Source organism: Coturnix japonica, chromosome 1 (assembly GCF_054131305.1).
Source record: "Coturnix japonica strain WE chromosome 1, WE-NBRP24, whole genome shotgun sequence".
Classification (NCBI taxonomy): Eukaryota; Metazoa; Chordata; class Aves; order Galliformes; family Phasianidae; genus Coturnix; species Coturnix japonica.
The window spans coordinates 169605424-169626868 of record NC_140663.1 but is presented as its reverse complement, the minus strand read 5'-3'; the positions used below and the strand labels follow the sequence as shown (position 1 = coordinate 169626868).

General features: G+C 40.1%; 1 protein-coding gene across 18 annotated transcripts in view; it reads left to right on the top strand.

The window, feature by feature from the left end:
- Positions 1-21445, top strand: part of FAT3 (FAT atypical cadherin 3) — a 428155-nt gene that overhangs the window by 287456 nt on the left and 119254 nt on the right. For all 18 annotated transcript variants that reach the window (XR_014931869.1, XM_032442223.2, XM_015852350.3 and 15 more), the window contains one exon: positions 9219-9280. Coding sequence is in view for 17 of the 18 variants with exons in the window: in XM_032442223.2 (XP_032298114.2) it covers positions 9219-9280 (62 nt within the window). In the remaining variant the exon portion in view is untranslated. The remainder of the gene's footprint in view (positions 1-9218; positions 9281-21445) is intronic.

Here is a 21445-nt window from a genome sequence, read left to right as displayed (position 1 = left end):
AGCCCAGCTGGAGAAAAGCAGACCCGCTTTCCTATTGTCAAGAGCAGCACTCATTGAGGGTGTACGTAAAAAGATGCAAAATCATTTCTCTTTAGAAGATAATGAAGGTGTCTAGATGAGGAGAAAACACTGAGAGCTGTGCCCTGCGCACACCTCCACACCTCCTCCACAACTGAGAAAAGAAAATACCAGGACGTAGCCTGCTGCAACCCAGGCATTTGCTATACAAAAGCACACACTGGAGACTTTGTCATTATTACTTTTTCCTGCCTTTGTTGTTACATCATTGTATGCCAAAGAAAGAGAAGGAACAAAGCTGGGTGTACAGGGTGGGATGCGGGGTGTTTGCATGTCCCCTTTTCACTGAAGGTGCCACCACCCACCCCATCGCCTGTGTTACGTAACTCTCCTCTCCTGCAAACAGTGAAATTCATTAGCATAAATTATACCCAGAGTCTAGTTAGGCTCAGTTGTCACTTTTGCAGAAAGATGAGGCCTTTGTGCACAGAAAAATTAAAGAGAATTGTATAATGATGATGTGCGCTGGTTACTAAGCTAGCCACCAGTTAGATATATTTATAGCCATTCCTGCAAGTAACAATTACATGCTAATTATAACCCAAATAGAATTCTGTAATTTCTCCCTGAAAATGAAAGCAATGCAAGGAGATGTTAAAATCTGTGCTGAGGCATCGTATTAGTAATGAGGTTTTTAGGCAGCACTGCACTCTGTAAGGGATGGAAACAAAAGAGGATATGGACACTCTTTCTGTTCTTATGTACCCATTTAAGCCTAAATAAAGGATCTGAACTTTAAAAACTCCATATTCCACAACCTGTGAATTTCCATACAAAGTGTTTCAGGAAAGCTAAATGGGACTCCTGTAGCCAGTTACTTATTGAAAAGTATTATCAAATCTTGGAGTGGAGTCATATAAGTGGTGGATAAATGAAATATCCATGGAGGGCGATGTGAAGAATAAACCTTGTGTTTACTCTTCTTTCTGTCTGACCTCTGTCACGTTCAAGGCTTTCAAATGCTTTTCTGAAGGACGGTAGAATTAAAGTCAGGGAAATAGATTGAAAATGGGATAACAGTGCTCATGTGTTTAGCAGAAGTAAATTGTGCCAGCCTACCTTGATGTCATCGATAAGATAAATGATGTTCTAAGAAACGCTGTATGTGTAATCTACGTGGACTTCTGTAATGCATTTGGTATGGTTGCACTGCAGAATTTATGAGGCATGAGGACATGGAGATTAATAGGATAATTGATATGTGCATGTGGGTCTGGCTGAGGAGGAAATAAAAGTGATGAGTCTTGAAAGAGGAATTTGCACACTGAAAGGCACGCATTAACAGTTTCAAGTGTTGGCTAGACAAATGATCTTGTTTGGTGTTCCCATCAAGGGTGCCAGCTTCAAAAGTGGGAGGTTCTGATCCAGAAACAGCAATCATATTCTTACACAGAGGAGGTGCCAGGGATGAAAAAAAGAATACCTGAGGGTTTTAGGAGATGAAATGGAATGGGATTTGCTAATGGTGTAAAGGAAACAGTGCATTTGGGTACAGTTAACAAGGCTTCCCATCTCTGCTCAAAGTGCATGCACTGAGGCAATGGTTAAGCTGGTTTATGGGGCCTGTGGAGATGTTTTTGGAGCACAGCATTCAGTCTCCAGCTTAAGGTGGATGACAGCAAGCTGGAGCTGCAATACAGGCAGGTGAATGGAAAATTCACTATGTGAAATGAAGCCAAAGGAGCTTGGTCTATTTAGTTCACCAGAAGAAAGGCTGACAGGTTTATTATGGGTCTCTGGTAGGCAGCGTGGCATCAGCTGGCTTGCGTCCCCACAGCATAAGTCACCTCTCCTTTGTAGGCGATTTGCCATGGTGTTGCCAGGGAGAAAGCTGTGAGTGATTGGGGTCCACAGCCCAGGTTTGTTCCCAGGCCAGCTTGGATGGGCCCTGGACAGCCTGATCTGGTGGGGCAAAACCAGCCCATGGCAGGGGGTTGGGCTGGGTGGGCTTTGTGGACCCTTCCAGCCCAACCCATTCTGTGAAAAGGGGAAGTCCCATGGAGCCCTGCGCTCCACAAGGCAGAACAGACTGTCACACCATATTGCCTTTTAAACATAATTTAAGAACAACAACAACAAGCCAAAAGCTACCTTTAAAGGCATAATCCAAATCCTTCACTGAGATAAATGTTCATTTTGCATTTTGTGCAGTTTTCATATTTTCAGGGGAAAAAAATAAAGCTAAGAAAAGTCTCACAAGAAACAGAAGGGCCAACCAAAAAAAGGAGTTTTCTTCTGCTTGTTCTTTACTCTTTTTGTTTCCTCAGACATAACCACACATTAGAAAACATAACTGTTTTTAAAAGCAATCACTTTTGATACCCAGCTATTTTCAAAGAGGTCCTTCTGCTCATTGTCACCTCTGGATAAACAATAAGGCAGCAGTCGTTCATGTAATTGCACAGGCTTGCCTGCTGGTTTTTTTTTCTCTTGTTCAATAAAGTATCATTCATTTAGATCAAAATGCAGTCTTCTTAAATTAGAGGTTTACATGTGTAATTATATAAAATGATATGTTTGTTTACATCTCCAAGTAAAATTTACATCATTTCCTATCATTTATCTTTGAAATTCAATTTCATTTTGTCTATCTCTAATTTATTGCAGGAGATGAATGTGCCGTTAGAGTGTTTACAACGCCTCTCACTGCCTGTGGGTAATAAAATTACCCTGGTTATTGCTATTCATTTCTGCATTTCTGTGGTTAGGAATACTTGATAGTTTTACTTTCCTGAATTAGGTTGGAAGTCCTGATGCTGTTTGTTTTGGCTGCTCCCTTCTTTCCTTCCCGTCCAAAGTCCCAAATTTAGTTTCATGCTATCAGAGAGAGCGGGACAGCAGACAGCTGATGGCTGCATTTCTGAACAGTTCTATACTCTTTTCTGTGTTTAGAACACATAGGCTTCATTCATACCTTTCTATGTGTTGTTAATAAATATTTGAGATCACTAGTAAACTCATCAGTAAACCCGTTTGTTCCCACATGAATTTCTGCACAGTCAGCCTGCGGGAGCAGGCAGTGTGTATAAGCAGTTGCTGAATTCACGAAGCGTTTTTGGAAAAGCAGTGTTTGCTTTAGAGGTTCTTTTGTCTGTTTAACTTGTTGGGTTAAAAGAGCCACGTTCTCAGCAAACAGTCCCAAGGCATTTTTCTCCCCAAGCAGAGCTTTCAAGGGTAGCTCTACAAAGTTTCCTTTGATATCCTACTGTGGTTTTCTTTCTGTATCCTTCTTCCTTACAATGCTTGAGAAAGATGATTGGGAATTGTCTGCGTTGTGGGTTGAGCATCAAATGGGGCACCGCACCTCTGCGGAGAATCCCTTCAAATTTTGTATTCTTCCTTCCATCTCAAAACTGATTTCTGATAAGATGAAGATCAATGCCTTTATGAGGAGAAAGTTTCCTTCAACTATCAGATATTAGAAAAGCGTTGAGCCAAGTTCTTAGTCCTAGTTCTCTCCTTAACTGTATTCAGTTAAATTTCTGGGGAGGGGGAAGTAGCTGTTTTCCTACTCTTCTTTGTATGCCTACGAAGACATTCAGTCTTCAGCTTGAAACAGAAGAATATATTCGTCTCCCTTCACTTTAGCCTGCATTACTTGTCAAGTACTCTCTTCATATCTCATCTAAACCAAGTTTAGAAATGAGATATTAATAAAGGAGTTCTTTAAAATTTCAGTTACAAAAATTGTATGCTTTATCCCATGAAATTTGCAGTATTTCCAGAGACAGCAGTAAAATACTCTGTCTCCATACCAGATTCTGTTATCTTTTAAGAAAGACTTCACAACACAGCTCAGGTAAGGTTATCCATCTACAGTTTGAAAGAAAATAATTTAATTTCATAAGGGAAAGCTATTGAACTCCTTTTGGCTTCATAGCCATATTAGGGAAATTCAATCTGTGCTAGAAAATAGCTTGTAGCAAGCTGCTTTTTGGTCCCAAAGTGACATGCGATTGAAAAATATGTGAATTTCTTCTAAGCCAAAGGTCAGTTCAGTTCAGGATCACAACTGCAGCCGTGGGCTGATCTGGATGCACAGAAGATAAGCATCAGAAGAAGCACACATGTCGCAGTGCTTCCCTGTGCACTGTTCCAGTGTCAAAAGTTTCCTCTACTGTAGGATTGATGTTCAACAGACCTGGGTGATTTTTTCTTCATGGCTCTTTAAGTGCAATTTATTTCTAACAAAGATGTTCAAAACAGTATATATATGTAAAATGAATAAATGTTGGTGGAGCCCAGAACTAGTATAACTCATGTTTTAGGATACTTTTTAACATTCATTCATTAGTTATATATAAAAAGCCATACTCAAATTCAAATACTGGACTATGTATACAGTGCATATGTATGCACACAAGACATATGGAGATTTCTCATGAGGCCCTACTGTGGTACTCTATCCAGGTCTAGTCCCACAGCACAAGGGCATGGAACTGTTGGAGCAGGAAAAGAGGAGGCCATGAGGATGCTCAGAGGTTTGGAGCACATCTCCTATGGAGATAGACCAAAGGAATTGTGTTGTTCAGCTCGGAGAAGGCACTGGGAAAATCTTATGGTGACCATCCAGTACCTAAGAGGTACCTGAAGGAAAAGTGGGAATGGATTCTGCCAAGGATTATAGTGACAAGACAAGGGAGAATAGTTTTAATTTAAAAGAGGGGAGGTGTAGGTTAGATGTCAAGGGAAAATTCTTTACTCAGAGGGTGGTGAGGCCCTGGCACATCTGCCCAGAGAGCTGTGGTGCCCCATCCCTGGAGGTGCTCAAGGCCAGGTTGGGTGGGCCCTGGGCAGCCTGAGCTGGTGGGGGCAACCAGCCCATGGCAGGGGGTTGCCTGGAGGGCTTTGAGGTCTCTTCCAACCTAAACCGTTCAATGATTCTGTGATAGGATGTGGCAAGTCACTATTTGCCTTTAGTCATCTGTCTGTTTTTCTCAAGACTCACCCTGTTTGCATATTACTCCATGTTTCTTGGCAAGTTAATAATAAAAATAACCATAAACATAAGTATCTGTGTTAGCTTTAGGCCATCATATAAAATATGTTTCCATTTTCTGTACTATACAATGCAAACTTTGATACAGATTGGCAAAAATATTAGACTTCAATTTCAATTTTGGAGCTACAGTGGAAATAAATGGCAATATCACAAACTTCTGAGGAAGTATACTGAAATGCAAATACAGGTACTGAGCACATTGAAATGAAAGATTTTGGCCTTGAATTGCATGAAATATTAATTTGTTTGCTTTGCTTTTTTACATTAAGTAAGTTAATAACTTTCTTTTTTTTCATGTGTTACTGGCAATAAAAATGCAAAGATTTCAGGCAGTGCACGAAGTTCTTTGCTAGTATAAATTTGTGGAGTTGCCTTGATTGCAGTGGAATTGCTCTAGATGGAGCCTACTACCTGCATATCATCAGAGAGCAATGGGCATTTTAAGGTATTTCTCAGATACGTTCACCTGGCATAGCCACATGTCTAAGCATCCAAGCAGAACACTGCTCAAAAAATACAATGCATCACAAAAGACTCCATTTGAGACAGAACACTGTTCCAGTTCTGAATAACAAAGTACAACTTAGGTGACATGATGAAACCAGCAAGTTGCTACTCCTCTGTCAGGTTTGATGGCTTTATTATGAATAAAGATAGTTTTCTGTAAAATACATTATAAAGCATCAGGCATATTGTTGAATGCATAACTATTTCTGACTTTATGTCATCTCGTGCACATATATAAGCACACATTTGCATGCCTCTAAGGGCACACACGTACCTGACATTAACTCTTAAGTTCTGTGTCTAAGCTGGGGATTAGAAACACAGAATCATAAAGTAACCCAATTTAGAAGGGATCTATATGGATCATTGAGGCCAACTCCTGGCTCCATCCAGGACCAGCCAAAATTCAGTGCAGGCTTGTCGGACTGCACAGGGTGCGTTCAGCCACCTTCCAACTTTTCCAAACTCTATGACACAAGGAGAAAAATAATTTATTTAGGATGGGAAGAGATGTTTTAAGTCAGACATTCAAGAAAAAGTAAGAAATTCAGGGAACAGAACCACAGAGCCCTGTATGTGTGATGATGATTTTATCACAAATAACTTTTCTTTCACACCCAGTTTTTCTCTTCACTTTCCTGACTGTTCTTTAAGAATCATCACACTTAGAAATATCTCTTGGGCCCAGCAGGACCATGTTGTTTCCCTGGAAATTTCAGAGAAATCATCTGAGAGGTGTGGTTTGACTTCTGAAGCTTGTTAGCTTTTTTTGCTGTTTTGTGAAAAATGCCTGCTATATCTCCCAGCTGGCTTCGGACAGTTGACCAGATGGCTGTGTCTACAAGAGCTATGGCACATATTGAAGATGGGAAAAAAAGCAATGGTCATTTTTCATCATCATCCCCCTGAGATTTTATATCAGCACAGCCCAGCATCATTACTTAGGGTGTATATTTTCCTGTGAGTTATTTTCTTTAGAGAATGTCTTCCTAACATAACAGTATGACAGTACAGTATTGTTAGAGAAGAACTGCATTTAGGATGTATTCTCTTGTGCAAATCTAAGTTTCTCTCACTCACCCTGGATCTGTAAAAGTTAAACATCCTGCTAAAAATTACTACTGCCATGTATTTGTACTGAATACAAGAGGGACACAGCAAGATTCTCATGAAACTCACAGAGGAACTGGTATAGTAAAGCCATGGGGAGCTTTGAACATAACTTTTCCTTTTCACTTTCATTGATAGATCTAAAGCTGAGTTCCCTGAAATGCAGTTTTATAATGTGAAGGAACAAGGCTCATATCTGTACCAGTACATAACCATAATGAAATAATTTCTTGTTACAGAACTCTGTATAGAAGTATTTCCTAGCACTATCTAGGGGCAGCTGTCTTTTAGTATTTGGTTTGAGTTGTTAATTCTGTTTTCTTGGTTACCTGTCCTTCAGGAGCAGCTGCTGTCTTGGTACTAAACCTGTTAAGATCTGTTCATTTTAAAATACAGGCACTTTTGTTGTGGTGTTCTTATGCCCCCTTTAGAAGTAAACAAGGTTCTGAAAGCACTCTGACCATTATGGCAGCCCCAAAAGGCCTGATACTGAAAAAAATAAGAAAGAAGAAAAGAGAAATCTCAAACCTGCAGTAGGAACAGTGATTCTGTGAGACTGCTTTGGTTTTACTAGTGAGAGACAAGCACTATAAATTCTGTGAGTGATGCTCAGTGTCAGATGTTAGCTCTTGGTCTTAAAAGCAGAAGTGAAGTCTTTTGCCTGAAGTAGGTGATAAGGACAGATGTCTGTGATTTACCGTGTTGCCTGGGCATTCCCCAGTACATGGGGGAAGCTGACTAATATTTCAGCATAGTAAATAGTCTAAACATTCATTATTTAAGGGGAAGGTCTTTGTGATTCACAGTACACAATAAGAAGGATGAATGTGAAAGGTGGTATAAAAAATTATCACATTCTTTAATGAAATTAGATCACACACAATAAATGTCCACAGAGACCATGCATAGAACAAATAAGGATATTTTAAATTTGAATTTTCTGTTTTATACATTTATTGAAACTGTGCTTCTCTCATAGCTTAGAACTTCTTCCTTGTGTCTTCCTTAGATGTGGGGGATCTTGTGTGAATGACACCAATTTGTCATTCATGCTGTCATGTCTGTTTAAACTCACGCAGGGAGTAGAAGTCTCCCATATGGTGTAACTGTTTTGAAGACTTACAATTGCTTGGCGCAGGAAATACCAGTTGTTTTGCTTTTTCAGCCTTTTGCCAGCACCTGGTTGTTCTTCCATGTAATAATATTACCGAGATGGCTCTAATGATCCAATCTGGTGCCTGTAGTATCCCGTTGGGTGTCACTTTTGGGGTCTGTTAGATCTCATAATGAGCCTTAAATACAGGAGTCAGTCTGGACTTTCCTGTACATTACTTCAAGTACTGTTTTCCCTTCTTTATCCACAATATGTCCCCCCACTTCTCACCAGAACAGATAAGTGATTCCTCTAAGTAGGAGGTGACGGTGTATGAAGAGTTGCAGCTGTAGAAACTTTTGGAGATTAGGGGCTCTATATAAACATAAGATGCTGTTGCAACTGTTTTCTGCAGAATTTGCAGTCATCGTGGATTTGTGTTTAGGTGATTGACTGATCTGATTGAATAAGTAGATCTTATAAGTACTACAGGGAGTCTTTCTTTTCCTGTCTATGTTGATAGTCTTACGGAGGAGTTCTTTAAAACCACTTTGTACACTGCCATTGTTTCCAAAAACATCCTCTAGGAGAAGCCTTTACTATCATCTGAAACTATCAGATGACATTCAAACAAGGAATTTCCCCATCCAAAGAAATGTTTTGTGCGGGGGAAACTCAAATCTGACCTTTAAATCTCTGAGAAAAAAGTAAAAACTAAGCTGTGTTCATAGAGCGGCGTGCATCACTTTTCTTTAGAGAACTTGGAAAGTACTTCATTTTCTTGGTGTAAATCTCACAAGACATTGGTCTAAAGCACACTGCTTTAGAAGAACAGATATCTTGATCATCCTCACATAACAAGGTACAATTGTACCGCAATTGTGGTACAAAACCTTTAATGCATTAAAATGATTACATTTGGAAATCGTTACGTATACAAGTAGTTATTACAGAAGTAATCTTCTTTGTCAAGTATTCTTGGCATGTAGGCAATCAGCATCCTATCCCATTAATTGTTTAAGAACTCTGAAATATTTAATAAGGGTTTGTTTTTTTTTTATGGAAGGATCTCAGTCAAATGCAAATGATTCAATGAAGCACTTAATCATAAGACAAATGGTGATTCTTTAGTAAGGTGTTTTATACAGCGTAATAAATGCAGCATGTTAAAGAGAGATGCACAGCTCGCTGTTTTTCAGTTACTTTTCTCACAGCATTTTTCTGTAAAGATTCATTGTTAGTCAGAAAGTCATAATGGCTGTGCTGCAAAAGAAAAGGCTTGACAGATGTCAAGAAATCTGTGGCTGATATAGCTTCAAATAGATTTTTTCCCTTTGAGCGTTTGAAAAATGAATTTGGTCTTCTGGTCGATAGAGATATATATTTTTCAACTGGTATTGACAGTCAAATATCATTCTCTGTTCACAGGTCTGATTACAACAACATCAAGAAAATTGGATCGAGAACAGCAAGCAGAGCATTTTTTGGAGGTAAGATTAAGTGGAAAATATATGTTAAAAGGTTAACTGATTTTTGTAGTTTAAAATCACTTCTTCTTATGTCAAGAGAGTGGAATTCGCCCTTCTTTCGATATATACTGACTCACATAAAGATGGGAATTGCCTGATTATACAAAGGGAAAAAATACATTTTGCAATTCACAAGCAAGGGAAAAGAATGAAGCTAATATGCACAGTGTTTGTTTTACACCTCTAATCTGCTTCTGTTAAATCTTTCGTGGTAGCCCTTAATTTTTATTTGTAAGAGAATTGTAGAATATTCCAGAGGAAAATACTTATTCTAAAAGTAGTGCAATCAACACAACCCTGACAAGAAGACAGAACTTCTTGCTCCCTGAGTAACCTCAAAGTCTATGGGCGTGTGTCTTCTTTCTCTGAAGAAAGAATTTGTTTAGAGTTTTCTCTAAGAACACGTTTAGAGTTTTCCTTCCGAATCTGAGATGTATTGAGTTGTATTCTGTTGGATGAAAGCAAATTTTGACCACGTTCAATTTCACTGCATCTTCAGAATCAATGACTAATTCCTTAATTTTTGCTCGTTGGGACCACCAATGACAATGTTTATATTAAAAAATTGCCCTCCTAAGAGTGTGCACCGTCCACTTCCTTCATCTAATCCTGATGGAATGTTTATAAACGGCTTCAATATATTGGATATGGAATGATATGTTTGTGTACTGTTCTAACCACCTCTTCTTTTGCACTGCTGTACACCATGGTAATGCTTTCCTTGACTGTTCTCTTGTCTGATGGTGAAATAAGGAGCTCTTGATTCATGTTGATACAAGTGAAATAGGGCCATGTTGTCCCACATCATCAATCATTACTACCGTATATTTTAAGAAATTATTTTCAAATGCATATAAATTAAAAAGCACCCGAATAAAACAGTTCCCAGTGCAGTCAGTATTTCACAGCAAAATACAGTAAAAAACACCTTTTGTTATTACATATTTGCTGAGGTTTTTTTGCTAGAAATCCAAAATTGTCCTTGCCTGGTGCAGAACACAGAAATGAAGGGTTAATTTACTACTGTGTGTGGTTTTATGTGGGTTTTTGCCTTGATAATTCACTGTAGATTCCCACACATTCCAGGCCATAAATAAATGGAAGGGAATAAAAGGATTTTGCCCTTGTTAAGATTTATTAAATTGGAAACTGTTAAGTAATCATGTGTTCAAATAACTGCAAGCTTTCCAGTTTATATGGTCAGAGAAGGTCATAAACTGAATGAAATTGGCATTGATTTTGAAATATATATATTGATGAGAATCTTAGGTCTATAAGTCTCTTTCGCATTCATGTGCTTCCCTATGAGATCTCAGTGAAACATGCCAAAACTACACTTGCCAGAGGACTCCTGTAGTGGTGGGGAAAAGAGCAAAAAGAACAGAAAAATAATATGATTGCTTGTAAGAATTAGGATTTAGTTATCAATGCAATATAGGTTAATGTATTCTTTCCTTTGTTTTTAGTCTCATTTGTGAAAATAACTGTATATTAGATTGTAAAGACTGGAAACACCATTGAGGGAAAGTATCATAGGGTGCTCCCATCATCATGGTGGTGATGGGTTGGTGGTTGGACTAGATGATCTCATTGATCTTTTCCAACCTTAATGATTCTGTGAATGGGAAGCAGTGAAACCCTATGGAAGACAGGCTGTAGAGAAGAAAAACACCTGAAGTGGAGATTTGAGACAGACTCGTGGAGAAGCGGGGGCAGAACCATGTTGTAAAACCCATTTGGGGATTCTGTCCAGGAGAGGGATTTGGCTTGATGGTCAAATCAACCTCTTGAGCTGCTAAGGAGCACTGACCAGTGCTGCCTGTTGGAAGGTGAACTCCCTGGATCAGAATAAACAAGCTGCTGGAGTCCCAGAGCTGGGCTTGCCAAGGTGTGCACATTCTTTTGAAACCCTCAAAAAGCATTTTATTTAATGCTTGGCTTGCTGTGTGTAATTAACCCCCTGGAAAGGACTTAATTGGTAAGACAACCACAATCTTCCCATAGTGCAATATTTCCCTTCCAGCTCCATTTCATACCTCTCTCCCAGTAGTCAGTCTGCTATAAAAGACAGCAAACTTGTCTCCCTTTGAAAAGCTCTGATAGGGCATAACCTGGCAATCTTTGGTCTCGTATGCCCAGTACATGTGTGAAGCACTGACAGACCTTTCCTAGATACTTGTTAATTGTTTTTAATAAGCTGTCTTTTTTTTCCTCCGGAATGTGACAGGGATGCTATTTCATGCTGGCCACTGTTTACCAAGTTGATTCCATTAGTGGCAGTATTTCTATATCCTTGCAAAAATTATCTGGAAAGCAAGATGAACTAACATGTCAGTGCTGTCAGACACTGGGTTTGGATTTTGGGTGGTCTGTGTGGAGCTGGGTGCTGGACTCAGTAATCCTAATTAGTCCTTTCCAACTCGGTATATTGTGTAAGGAAATGAAAGCAATAATGTATTTCTAGGAGAGGTGAATTGCAGTTTTCAAGTGATCTGTATGTGTGTGTGTTTTGTTTTTTTCAGCAATTGAACAGATCAGCACTATGGCTATAGGCTTCCTTCTTTTCTTACTTTCACTTCTTCCTATTTCTGGATAGATGTTGTCTGAGGGAACTGGGCTTGTTTAGCTTGGAGAACAGAAGGGTTCAGGGAGACTTCATTGTGGTCTTCCAGTATTTCAGTGGAGCACATAAACCAAAGGAGGAATGGTTGTTTACAAGGGTGGATAGTGATAGGACAAGGGGGAATGTTTTTAACTAAGACAGGGGAGATTTAAGTTAGATATTAGGAGGAAGTTTTCCACTCAGAGGGTGGTGATGCACTGGAACAGGTTGCCCAAGGAGGCTGTGGGTGCCCCATCCCTGCAGGCATTCAAGGTCAGGCTGGATGTGGCTCTGAGCTGCCTGGTCTGGTGGTTGGTGACCCTGCACACAGCAGGGGGTTGAAACTGGATGATCATTGTGGTCCTTTTCAACCCAGGCCACTTTATGATTCTACAATTCTTTCTTTTTCTATCTTATATTACATCAATTTACTAAGGACAGGAATCTGAAACTGGAGAATGTGAGTGGAGTTTGAGCTATGGAAAAACAAAGAAAACAAGCTGCCAGTTTTTTCTTCTCACTTTTTTGTAGATGCCTCCTATTGCTGGTCTGACAGATTTACCTGCACTGATTTTTCCATGGGGTTGTATGTGAACAGCTACTAGAGTGATGGAGGTTCAAGAATAAGCATAAAAATTAAAGCTTTTAATGCAGGATCTACAGCCTTGTATTATGTCAGCTGATTTGGAAATGTCCAGAATATGAATAATTCCTGCTCTGCTTTTTCAGTGTACATGTGCAGCTTGATAGGAGATGATTGTTTAATCCAGGCTACGGCTCATTGACTTGCTCATTCAACCCAGAAAGTGGATCTGAGTGTATGGTTTCTGAGTCTGAGTGATTTCTGAATGCACTATGGGAGATGCTGGATTACCTGAGCCTCCAACAGGGAAAATCTTTACGACACACACACACACTGCTGGACAATTTGGTTTTCTGGGGTGCAAGACCTGCATTTAGCAAAAGAATGAACCAGAAGCGTTACAGCCTTCAGCGGTCAGTTCTTTGAAATGCCAGAATGTCATGATTGGAGAGCTAAATCATCTGTAGTGAGATGTGATCTCTTCATCTTCTCTGTAGAGGAATATAATGTATTGGTGCTTTTAGAGTGCTGAGACTTTTCAGCCTCCCCTTGATGACCTCACAGAACACAGGCTTTTAACTCATTTGGCCAGTTTTGACAATTGTAGCCATAGCAGATCTCTGTTATTCCAAACTAGGTTTAGATTTATCATTGTGGATTCATTCAGAAGTATCTTCTAATATCTGTCATAGTGGAAAACACATCTATTTTAAGCCTGTTCTCGGAATAAAAGTAGTGGTGTGGTCAGAACTTTAGATCTTCGCCATGGTAACAAAGCAGCTGGAGACAATAGGTTTCAAACTACTTCTACAACAGACTTAACCTTCCACGGTCCAAGTCATGTACTGTAATTTATGAGGAGGAGAAATGAGAGCAGAGCATTGGCTTAATGCAGCTGATTTTTAGCCAGCATGGTGTGATCGGAAGGGAAAAGGTGCCTCTCTAGTACTTGCTGCTGCAGCAAGTCCATGTACATGAGCCTCATCCATCTTCCCACTGTGACGCCTTAGCATAGCTCTGAGAAGAGTGACAGTAACACCACAAGGGGTTGTAATGAAGATAAATCGGTAAATCTGATGCGGGTGTCAAAATACATGGGCTGAATGAAGCGTGCATATTGGTTTCTGTTTACTGTAAGTACAGTAACAAGGTGCAATAAACTATTAGATGGCATGTATTTATGTGCAGTAATTAGAGGAAAGAGTAATAATGTGCTGTAATTGCAGCCTTCCAAAGCAATTTCAACTTTCCACTAATTTAATAAGAAGTTGTAATTGCGGGAGGTGTTTAGGTGGAGGGACTGTCACTGTTTTCCATTTGGAATTTGGTCAGCGCTAACACAGTGGAGAGACCTGCTGGAACCTTTATGGCCGTGGTCTCTGGGGGGAGGCGGCCTAGAATACTAAAAAGCAGCACTCTAAAATAGTACAGCCTCTCAGATCTTCCCCCAAACACTGTGCTGGTGGCTCAGCACTGAACCAATACTGTGTTTTCTACCATCCTCCGCTCTTTCTCCAAGATCTCCCACGCAAGAACTTAATATATTTAACCTTGTTTTGCTTTAGAGCCTATTCATTTAGGCTGTACCCTTCACTGCTGGTGATGCCTGAAGCAAGGAGTCCTTTGTGAGAAGTTGGCGTGTTTTCCGAAGAGCACGGGCAGCAGCATGGCAATATGCTCGTGTGTATTTTTCACAGCAGAAGGACAAAAGCTGAAGTTCATTGGGTTTGTGTAGCTGAATAGTGCTCTACAGAACACTGATTGCTTAAACTCTGGATTACGAATCTGTGCAAGCATTTGTTTCATGGATCTTTAGCATTGCCCACGTTTGGCAGAGAAAGCTGCATTTTTTCTTGGTGACATGCTGGTAATGGGGTAAAAATGAGGCAGTGTGTCTGACTGAACATTTTGTCTGAGTTTTTAATGGCTCCAAAGGCACATGCCTCTCCATTTTAACACCGAATCTTATCAAATAATGCAGGGGAAATGAGAAGTGTAGGTAAACAGCCTTTTATTCCAGCTCCACTTTAAAAATGGTTAGTTCACAGAATCACAGAATCACAGAAAAGTAGTTAAAGCTTTGCTGATTTTTGGCGCTTGGGAGAAACGAGAACTGATTTTTTATTAATATTTCAAGGATGTCTGAAAGGGTTTGTAGAGGAACAATCGGTGTAAAAGAGAAAACTTTCTAAAGAGACAATGAAAGCTGTGTCAGGATGTCCACTTTGAATGGTGATGCTTTGAACTTGAATGTCAACTTCTAAGTAAGGGGAAAAAAGGAAAGAAAAGAAAAAGAATAAAGGGAAGTAATGAAACTGCTCTCTAAAAACTGCAAAAGAGAGCTCATCTCGTCCCAGTTTATTAGCAGATGATGCTGTCCCAGAGGTAGAGCTGCCTGCAGGATGGGCTCTGCAGTGCTGGTTCTGGCCCAGCCTGGTGTTCTGAGCACATGAAGGCACAATCTGGACTTGCTCACCCCGTGCTGCTGATTGCATCCCATGCACACTGTTCCTCAGGAGCTGTCTGTGCACCAGCCTGCTAGAAATGCACATACTGCTCTCACCCCCCTCCTCTCCTCTCCTGATTAGTAGCATTTTTTCTTCCTCAAGTTGCTATTTTCAGAAGTAGCCAGCAACTTTCCGAAGGCAGGAGGTGACCCGAGGTTAAAACTCTCTTTCAGAAGCAGATTTGCATATGACATTGCACTCTGCTTCTAATGTGTACTCATGCATAAAGTCTTATGCAGCAAAACACAGGGAAAGTCCTGGTGTGATTCATCTGTCTGCACTGATAACTGGTCTCCCTGCACAGACTATCGTCTCTAGCTAATGGGATCCAATAAGATGAAGAATCATCAAGAGCATCACTGCAAATGTTACTTGCTTAGTGGCCTCTGTGTGAGAGATATGAACAGGAATTTTACACTGCAAAATAATTAAGAGAAGGCGTTTTTACGGATTCTTCTCTTTTCCTTGACTATCGCAAATTTAAATAGCTCCCAGATGTCCTTTTATTTTAGATAGTGACTTGAGAAGTAACACAGATGACAAAGCCTAAGCATTGGAAAGACTGTTTTTCTTCATGCGTGTGGAATTTTAATTTTGCTTTGTTATTAAATGAGAAAAAAAAAAAAGAACCTCCATAAAATTATTACAGTAGGGTAAAATAAGTCTGAATTAAAAATAAAAAAAAACTATTTCAATCTCTCCCATGTGAAATTTAGATTGCCAATGGGAAATGTGCACACAGATCTGATGACATGATATATATATCAAAGGCAAGGGGCAGGAATGGCTCTCTATATATCAATAGCTGTGACCCTCAGCTCATCTCAGTTATTGAATGAAATACAAATGGCCTTGAGAGGCTGGATGTGCTGAGAATGGCTGTGACATTTCCACACAATTTGTAGACTTTTAAGTCACTCCTGAGGACACTTTGTTTGCTCTTGGCCTTGTGCTTATGGTTGATTTCAGTCTTTATTTTTCTAAGATACTGTTCATCTGACTCTTTTAGCTCCCTCAAGATTAGGTTGTTTCTCTTACAGATGTTCCACACATGCTGTCACAACGATGATGTGAAGGATAAATGTACTATGGGCAGTACAATTACTGATCACTTATATCCGAGTATCTGATTATGGCCTTTCTTGGACAGTGCTTTAAACGTCTAATGATAATCTGATGCTGTACTGAAGTTCTTACATGGCATCTCACACTGGTTTGTCAATTCCATTGATTCAAGATACTGATAGTAATGAAGAAAAGCAATCTTCTTTTCTGTGTTCAATGAAACTCCTAAATCAAAGGTCTTTGCAACTTAATATGCAAAACTTTGTTTTATCTTTGGAATGTTTGACAGTCATGGCAATGAGTCAAATATTTATAGAGCCTTTATAGGTGTATTGTAAGCTTGCATTAACTTGTTTGGTTATTAAAATAAAGAAGCACAGCTCATTTATTATTTAGTCACTCCTGAACTCTTGGAACAGATTTGATTTTTCTCCCATTTTGTCAATAGATCTTTCATCTGCAGTGGAATACTGCCCTGGGCATATCTTCCAGAACATAATATTCTGCTGCATAGCAAGTATGGCTAGAAATGGGGAGGAAACCATTATAATAGAGCAAAATAAATTTGAATTAAAAAAAGAAATTGTATTTAAATCCCTAATTTCCTAATTGTGAAGGCTTTGAAAATCAACCTTATGAGGAGAGGCTGAGGGAGCTGGAGCGTTCTAGTCTGGGGAAAAGCAGGCTGAGGGGAGACCTTATTGCTCTCTTCCAGTATCTGAAAGGTGCTTACAGTGAGAGCAGGGCAAGTCTCTTCTCACTGGTGACAGGTGGCAGGACGAGGGGAAATGGCCTCAAATTACACCAGGGTAAGTTTAGGTTGGATATTAGGAAACACTTATTTACAGAAAGGGTAGTTAAACACTGGAATAGGCTCCCCAGGGAGGTGGTTGAGTCGCCATCCCTGGATGTGTTTAAGAACCATTGGGATGTGGTACTCATAGATATGATTTAGCAGAGGGTTGTTAGAGTTAGGGTACTATGGTTAGGCTGCGGTTGGACTTGATGATCTTTGAGGTCTTTTCCAACCTGAGTAATTCAGTGATTCTGTGATTCTATGATGATTCTAACCACACAAGTTTAAAAACCTGTTAGCTGTTTAGCTGAAAAGTTACAGGTGGATCCATAGCATCATTAAGGTTGGAAAGGACCACTAAGATGACCCAGTCCAACCATCAAACCATCCCCACTGTGCCCACACACCACGTCCCTCAGTGCCACATCTCCACAGTTCCTGAATGCCTCCATGGATGGTGACTGCACCACCTCCCTGTGCCACTGCCTCACCACTCTTTCCAAAAGGAAGTTTTTCCTAATACCCAACCTGAAGAAAATCCAGTATGAAGATATAGATGATTTTGAGTGTACTACTTCAGGTTTATAGGTGCATAGCAAGATCAGTGATGTCAAGGGGCAGTGCTTCGTTTCACACAGTGCTGTCTAATACAGGTGCTGTGCCTCATTAGAAAAATCTCATTTCTGATTGCCCAGAGCTTTGCCTTAGTTAGGAATGATTTGCATGTATCTGGAGTTGGCAGAGGGGAGGTAGCTTGTTTTACACATTTCATGAATCACTGACCTGAACTGTTGGGTCATGAAATGAAGAAATGAAAATCCATAAAGCATAGTGCTGTCAGCTTTTTCATGCAGGGCATCAAATGCTCATCTGGGATTTCCTGTGGACCCACAGCAATCCAGCATCAAGTCTCGGCTTTAAGCCCCTCATCACGTGCATGCATGGAAGCAGATGTAGAGTTCTTGTACTGCCTTATCAGGCGTTCCCCACCTCTTTCAACAGCATTACAGGAAAGGTGGAATTGTGCCAGAGAGCAAATCCAGCCTGCAGGCTGCCACCCTGCTAGGTCCTGAGCATCAGCACTTTCTGAACCCTCTGGACCTCATTAAAATCTCACCAGACTTAGCATCATGCAGCTGTGAAGCCAAATAGTACAAGAAAGTGACCTTTTGGATTACTAGTATTATGTTAAGCTATTTGTGATGTCAGTGCAGGGAGGGGAAAGTCTTCTTTATTATCCTGGGGGCTCAGTGGGCTCTCTTGCTCACACAAAATAGAGCCCTTAGTCCGGCTTTAGAAGCACTAATTTTCTTGAAATTCATAGAATCATGGAATGACTTAGGTTGGAAATTACCTGAAAGCCAATCCAGTTCCAGCCCCTGCCATGGTCTGGTTCCCCCCCACCAATTCAGGCTCCATCCAGCCTAGCCTTGAGCACCTCCAGGGATTAGTCACCACAGCTCTATGGGCAGCAGTGCCAGGGCCTCACTGCCCTCTCAGTAAAGAATGTCTTCCTCACATCTAACCTAAATTTTCCCTCCTTTAGCTTAAAGTCATTCTCCCTTTGTCCTGTCACTACCAGACCATGTAAAAAGTCAGTCCCCCTCCTTGTAAGCTCCATTCAAGTACTGGAGGCTACCTCTGGTAGTACCCAGAATTAAGGAATTAAGCATTGGCACCCATGGCTGCGTTTCCCCAGGTTTGTCTGGAAATGGGTGAGTTAACACATGAGAGAAAAGCAATTTAAAATACACCCAACACCTGTTCTTTCTGCTCTGTTTGCAGAACTATGAGATGGCAGAGCATTAGATCAATGTAAATGGGATGGAAAAGTATTATTAAAACACCAAACATTATTGTGTGGTTTGAAAATTAGGTCTGCAGCCATGTGTTAAATGCTGTTGAAACAGAGAGGGATATATTAATGGTCTTCCCGTATTATAAATCATTCCTTGTGCTAAGGTTGTGTAGGCAAATTCTGTGGTTAATCTATGCCCAGTTCTTTTCTGTCAGGATTTAGGAGTTTGGTCTAATGCTGCTTTCCTGCTGATGGATTTGCTCACAGATTAGCTCAGGGTTTTTCCTCACTGTGTGTTTCTTAAGATCTAAAGTGTGCTTTTTACGGGATGGAGACCACCTACCAGTCACAAATTGGTTGGATGTGCCCTTTCAGGACATCTGTAGGGCCAGGTTCCATGCTTGTGAAACAGAGAGTCACTGTGAAGGGCGCCCTGCTTTGCTAAATTTCACCTTTGTATGTACATGAATGTACCAATGTTTTAATCTTCTGCAGGAGCAGCAGGAACTCTTTCACATGATTTGAATCTATTTTAGATGTGCAGACTCTCTGCACTTTCTGAGGCATGTCTGCTTTAGCTCTGCATCATGTATTCAGTAGCATTTGCAATACTCATCAGCTGCCAGACTGTTAATTTATGTCTGTAAGTGTGAGCACACACATATGCACACACACACACGTTTTGAGGAGGTCTCCATTCCCTGCCTCTCGGGCTAAGACAGCTAAGCATTGGATTTAAGGCAAGAAGGCATCTTCTTTCCCCATCAGCAACACATTGCATCTGTACTAAAATCCCTTCTGGACTCAGAAAATCCTTAAATGCCTTTTAATGAATCCAGCACTTAGAAATGTTCTCTTCTACAAGTTTAGTATCCATTCGTCCTTTCTTTTCAGATGATCAGTACTCAGCTGCTCAAAATTCATGTTTGTTATCTCTAAAAATAAAGGTAATTCTGGGTTATTTTCACATCTTTCCAATCTGCTGTGTGTTTTCAGGGATGCTTCACTTCCTTGCCACCCTCCACACGCACCAAACCCAGCCACCCTGTGGTATGGCCTGTAGGGATCCTGGCACCGAGTCTCCAGTTCCTTTGATATGCTTTGGATAATGGCGTGCTTTGGGGCATGCTCTTTGATCACAGCCTGTCACAGTGTCCATGAGGTCTGACTGCAGGAGGTTCCCAAGGCACCCTCAGTCTGATCTGATCATTTTGTGTGCCCTTTGATTTCCAGGCAGCCCCTTGCAAGCGTTGGTCCCTTCCAACTATCAATTCTATGTTTCTATAAAGGAAAAACTAGAAATATCTCTTCACTTTTGCAAGTTATATTTTACTGTCTTCCCATGATCCTCTTTTCTCCATCATGGAGAAAAGACTTTATCAGGGTCTCATAATTTCCAGCATTGGTGATGCACTGGCAGGTCTTCATGGCCCAAAATCTTCCCCACCAGGATGTGCAGTTGATGAGAACCTCTTTCTATCATATCTTGCATACACCACCATTTTCTTTGAGTTTAGTCATATACAGTCAGAATGGTTTGAGTTGGAAGGGACCCTTAAAGGCCATCCAGTACAACTCCCCTGCAGTGAACAGGGACTGTTAAAGCTCTATCAGGTGCTCAGAGCCCCATCCAGCCTGACCACGATTGTCTCCAAGGATGGGGCATCCATCATGCCCCTTACAGTCTTCTCACCGCACCCTGTAAGATCTTTTGATATTTTATATTTCATCCACTCTTTCGTTATCCCAGATTACCACTTTGTCCCTCTTCCACATCATCCTCCAGCATTCAACTAAAGCAAGAAGACACACACAAAAAAAAAAAGGGGGCAAAAAAATAACATGCAAAAATACACAGAATGTATTTACTATTTTCATTTTGAAGTAATTTCTTATGGCAAAAGTGCATCATTGTGTGATATGTGATGAAATAAGATTGGAGTATTCAGCGTAATGTATAACGTGGCACAAATTAATGTATTTACTAGACACATAGAGATGAGAAAACATCTAATCTGGTTGAGCATCAGTTTAATAACCATATTTGACACCTTCTTTCTCCCTAAATATATTTCCATGGAACACAAGAATTCTAATGCTTTTCTTATCTGACTGCAGCTTGATAATAATCAGAGACCAAACAATTCTTCTACTTTTTATGAAGATATGATTTAAAAACAAATTTACAAAGGCCCCGAAGCATCAAGTGCTCTGAAATCTGTCCTCAAAAGCAGTAATTTTCTTTTCCCAGCCTAACAAATTTAAGTTGTCAGGAAACAGATTAATCTCTTCATTCTGAAATGTAATATTGCTGTTTGCTAATCTCATGATACAGAGATGTTGAAAATGTTATCATAGCAGCTCTAGAGTACGTTTTATGTTTTGGCAAAAAGTAATGCTTTCTTTGGCAGGGAATGTTCTAAATATTCAAAAGCAAGGACTAGTGTAGATAATTGAGAGCAAAAATGTCAGAATGGAAATAATGAATTATTTTTTCTCACGTTCCCTGGGAAAGTAGAAGATATAAATATTGCTAATAGTGGTCTGTCAATTTATGGCTTCAACCAGCATGTTATCTTTAATCAAGCTATCAATAAAAAATCTTAATACTTTCTGCCATAGACTCACATATATTTGTTTTTCCCTATGGATCTTGTTCCCTTCCACTACCATTCCAGAAAATGTTTAAGGCATTGTAGGAATAAAAATGTGTTCTTAACCTCCAAGGCCAAACAGATACTTTAAAGACTTAATTGAAAAAAAGCATGGAGATTT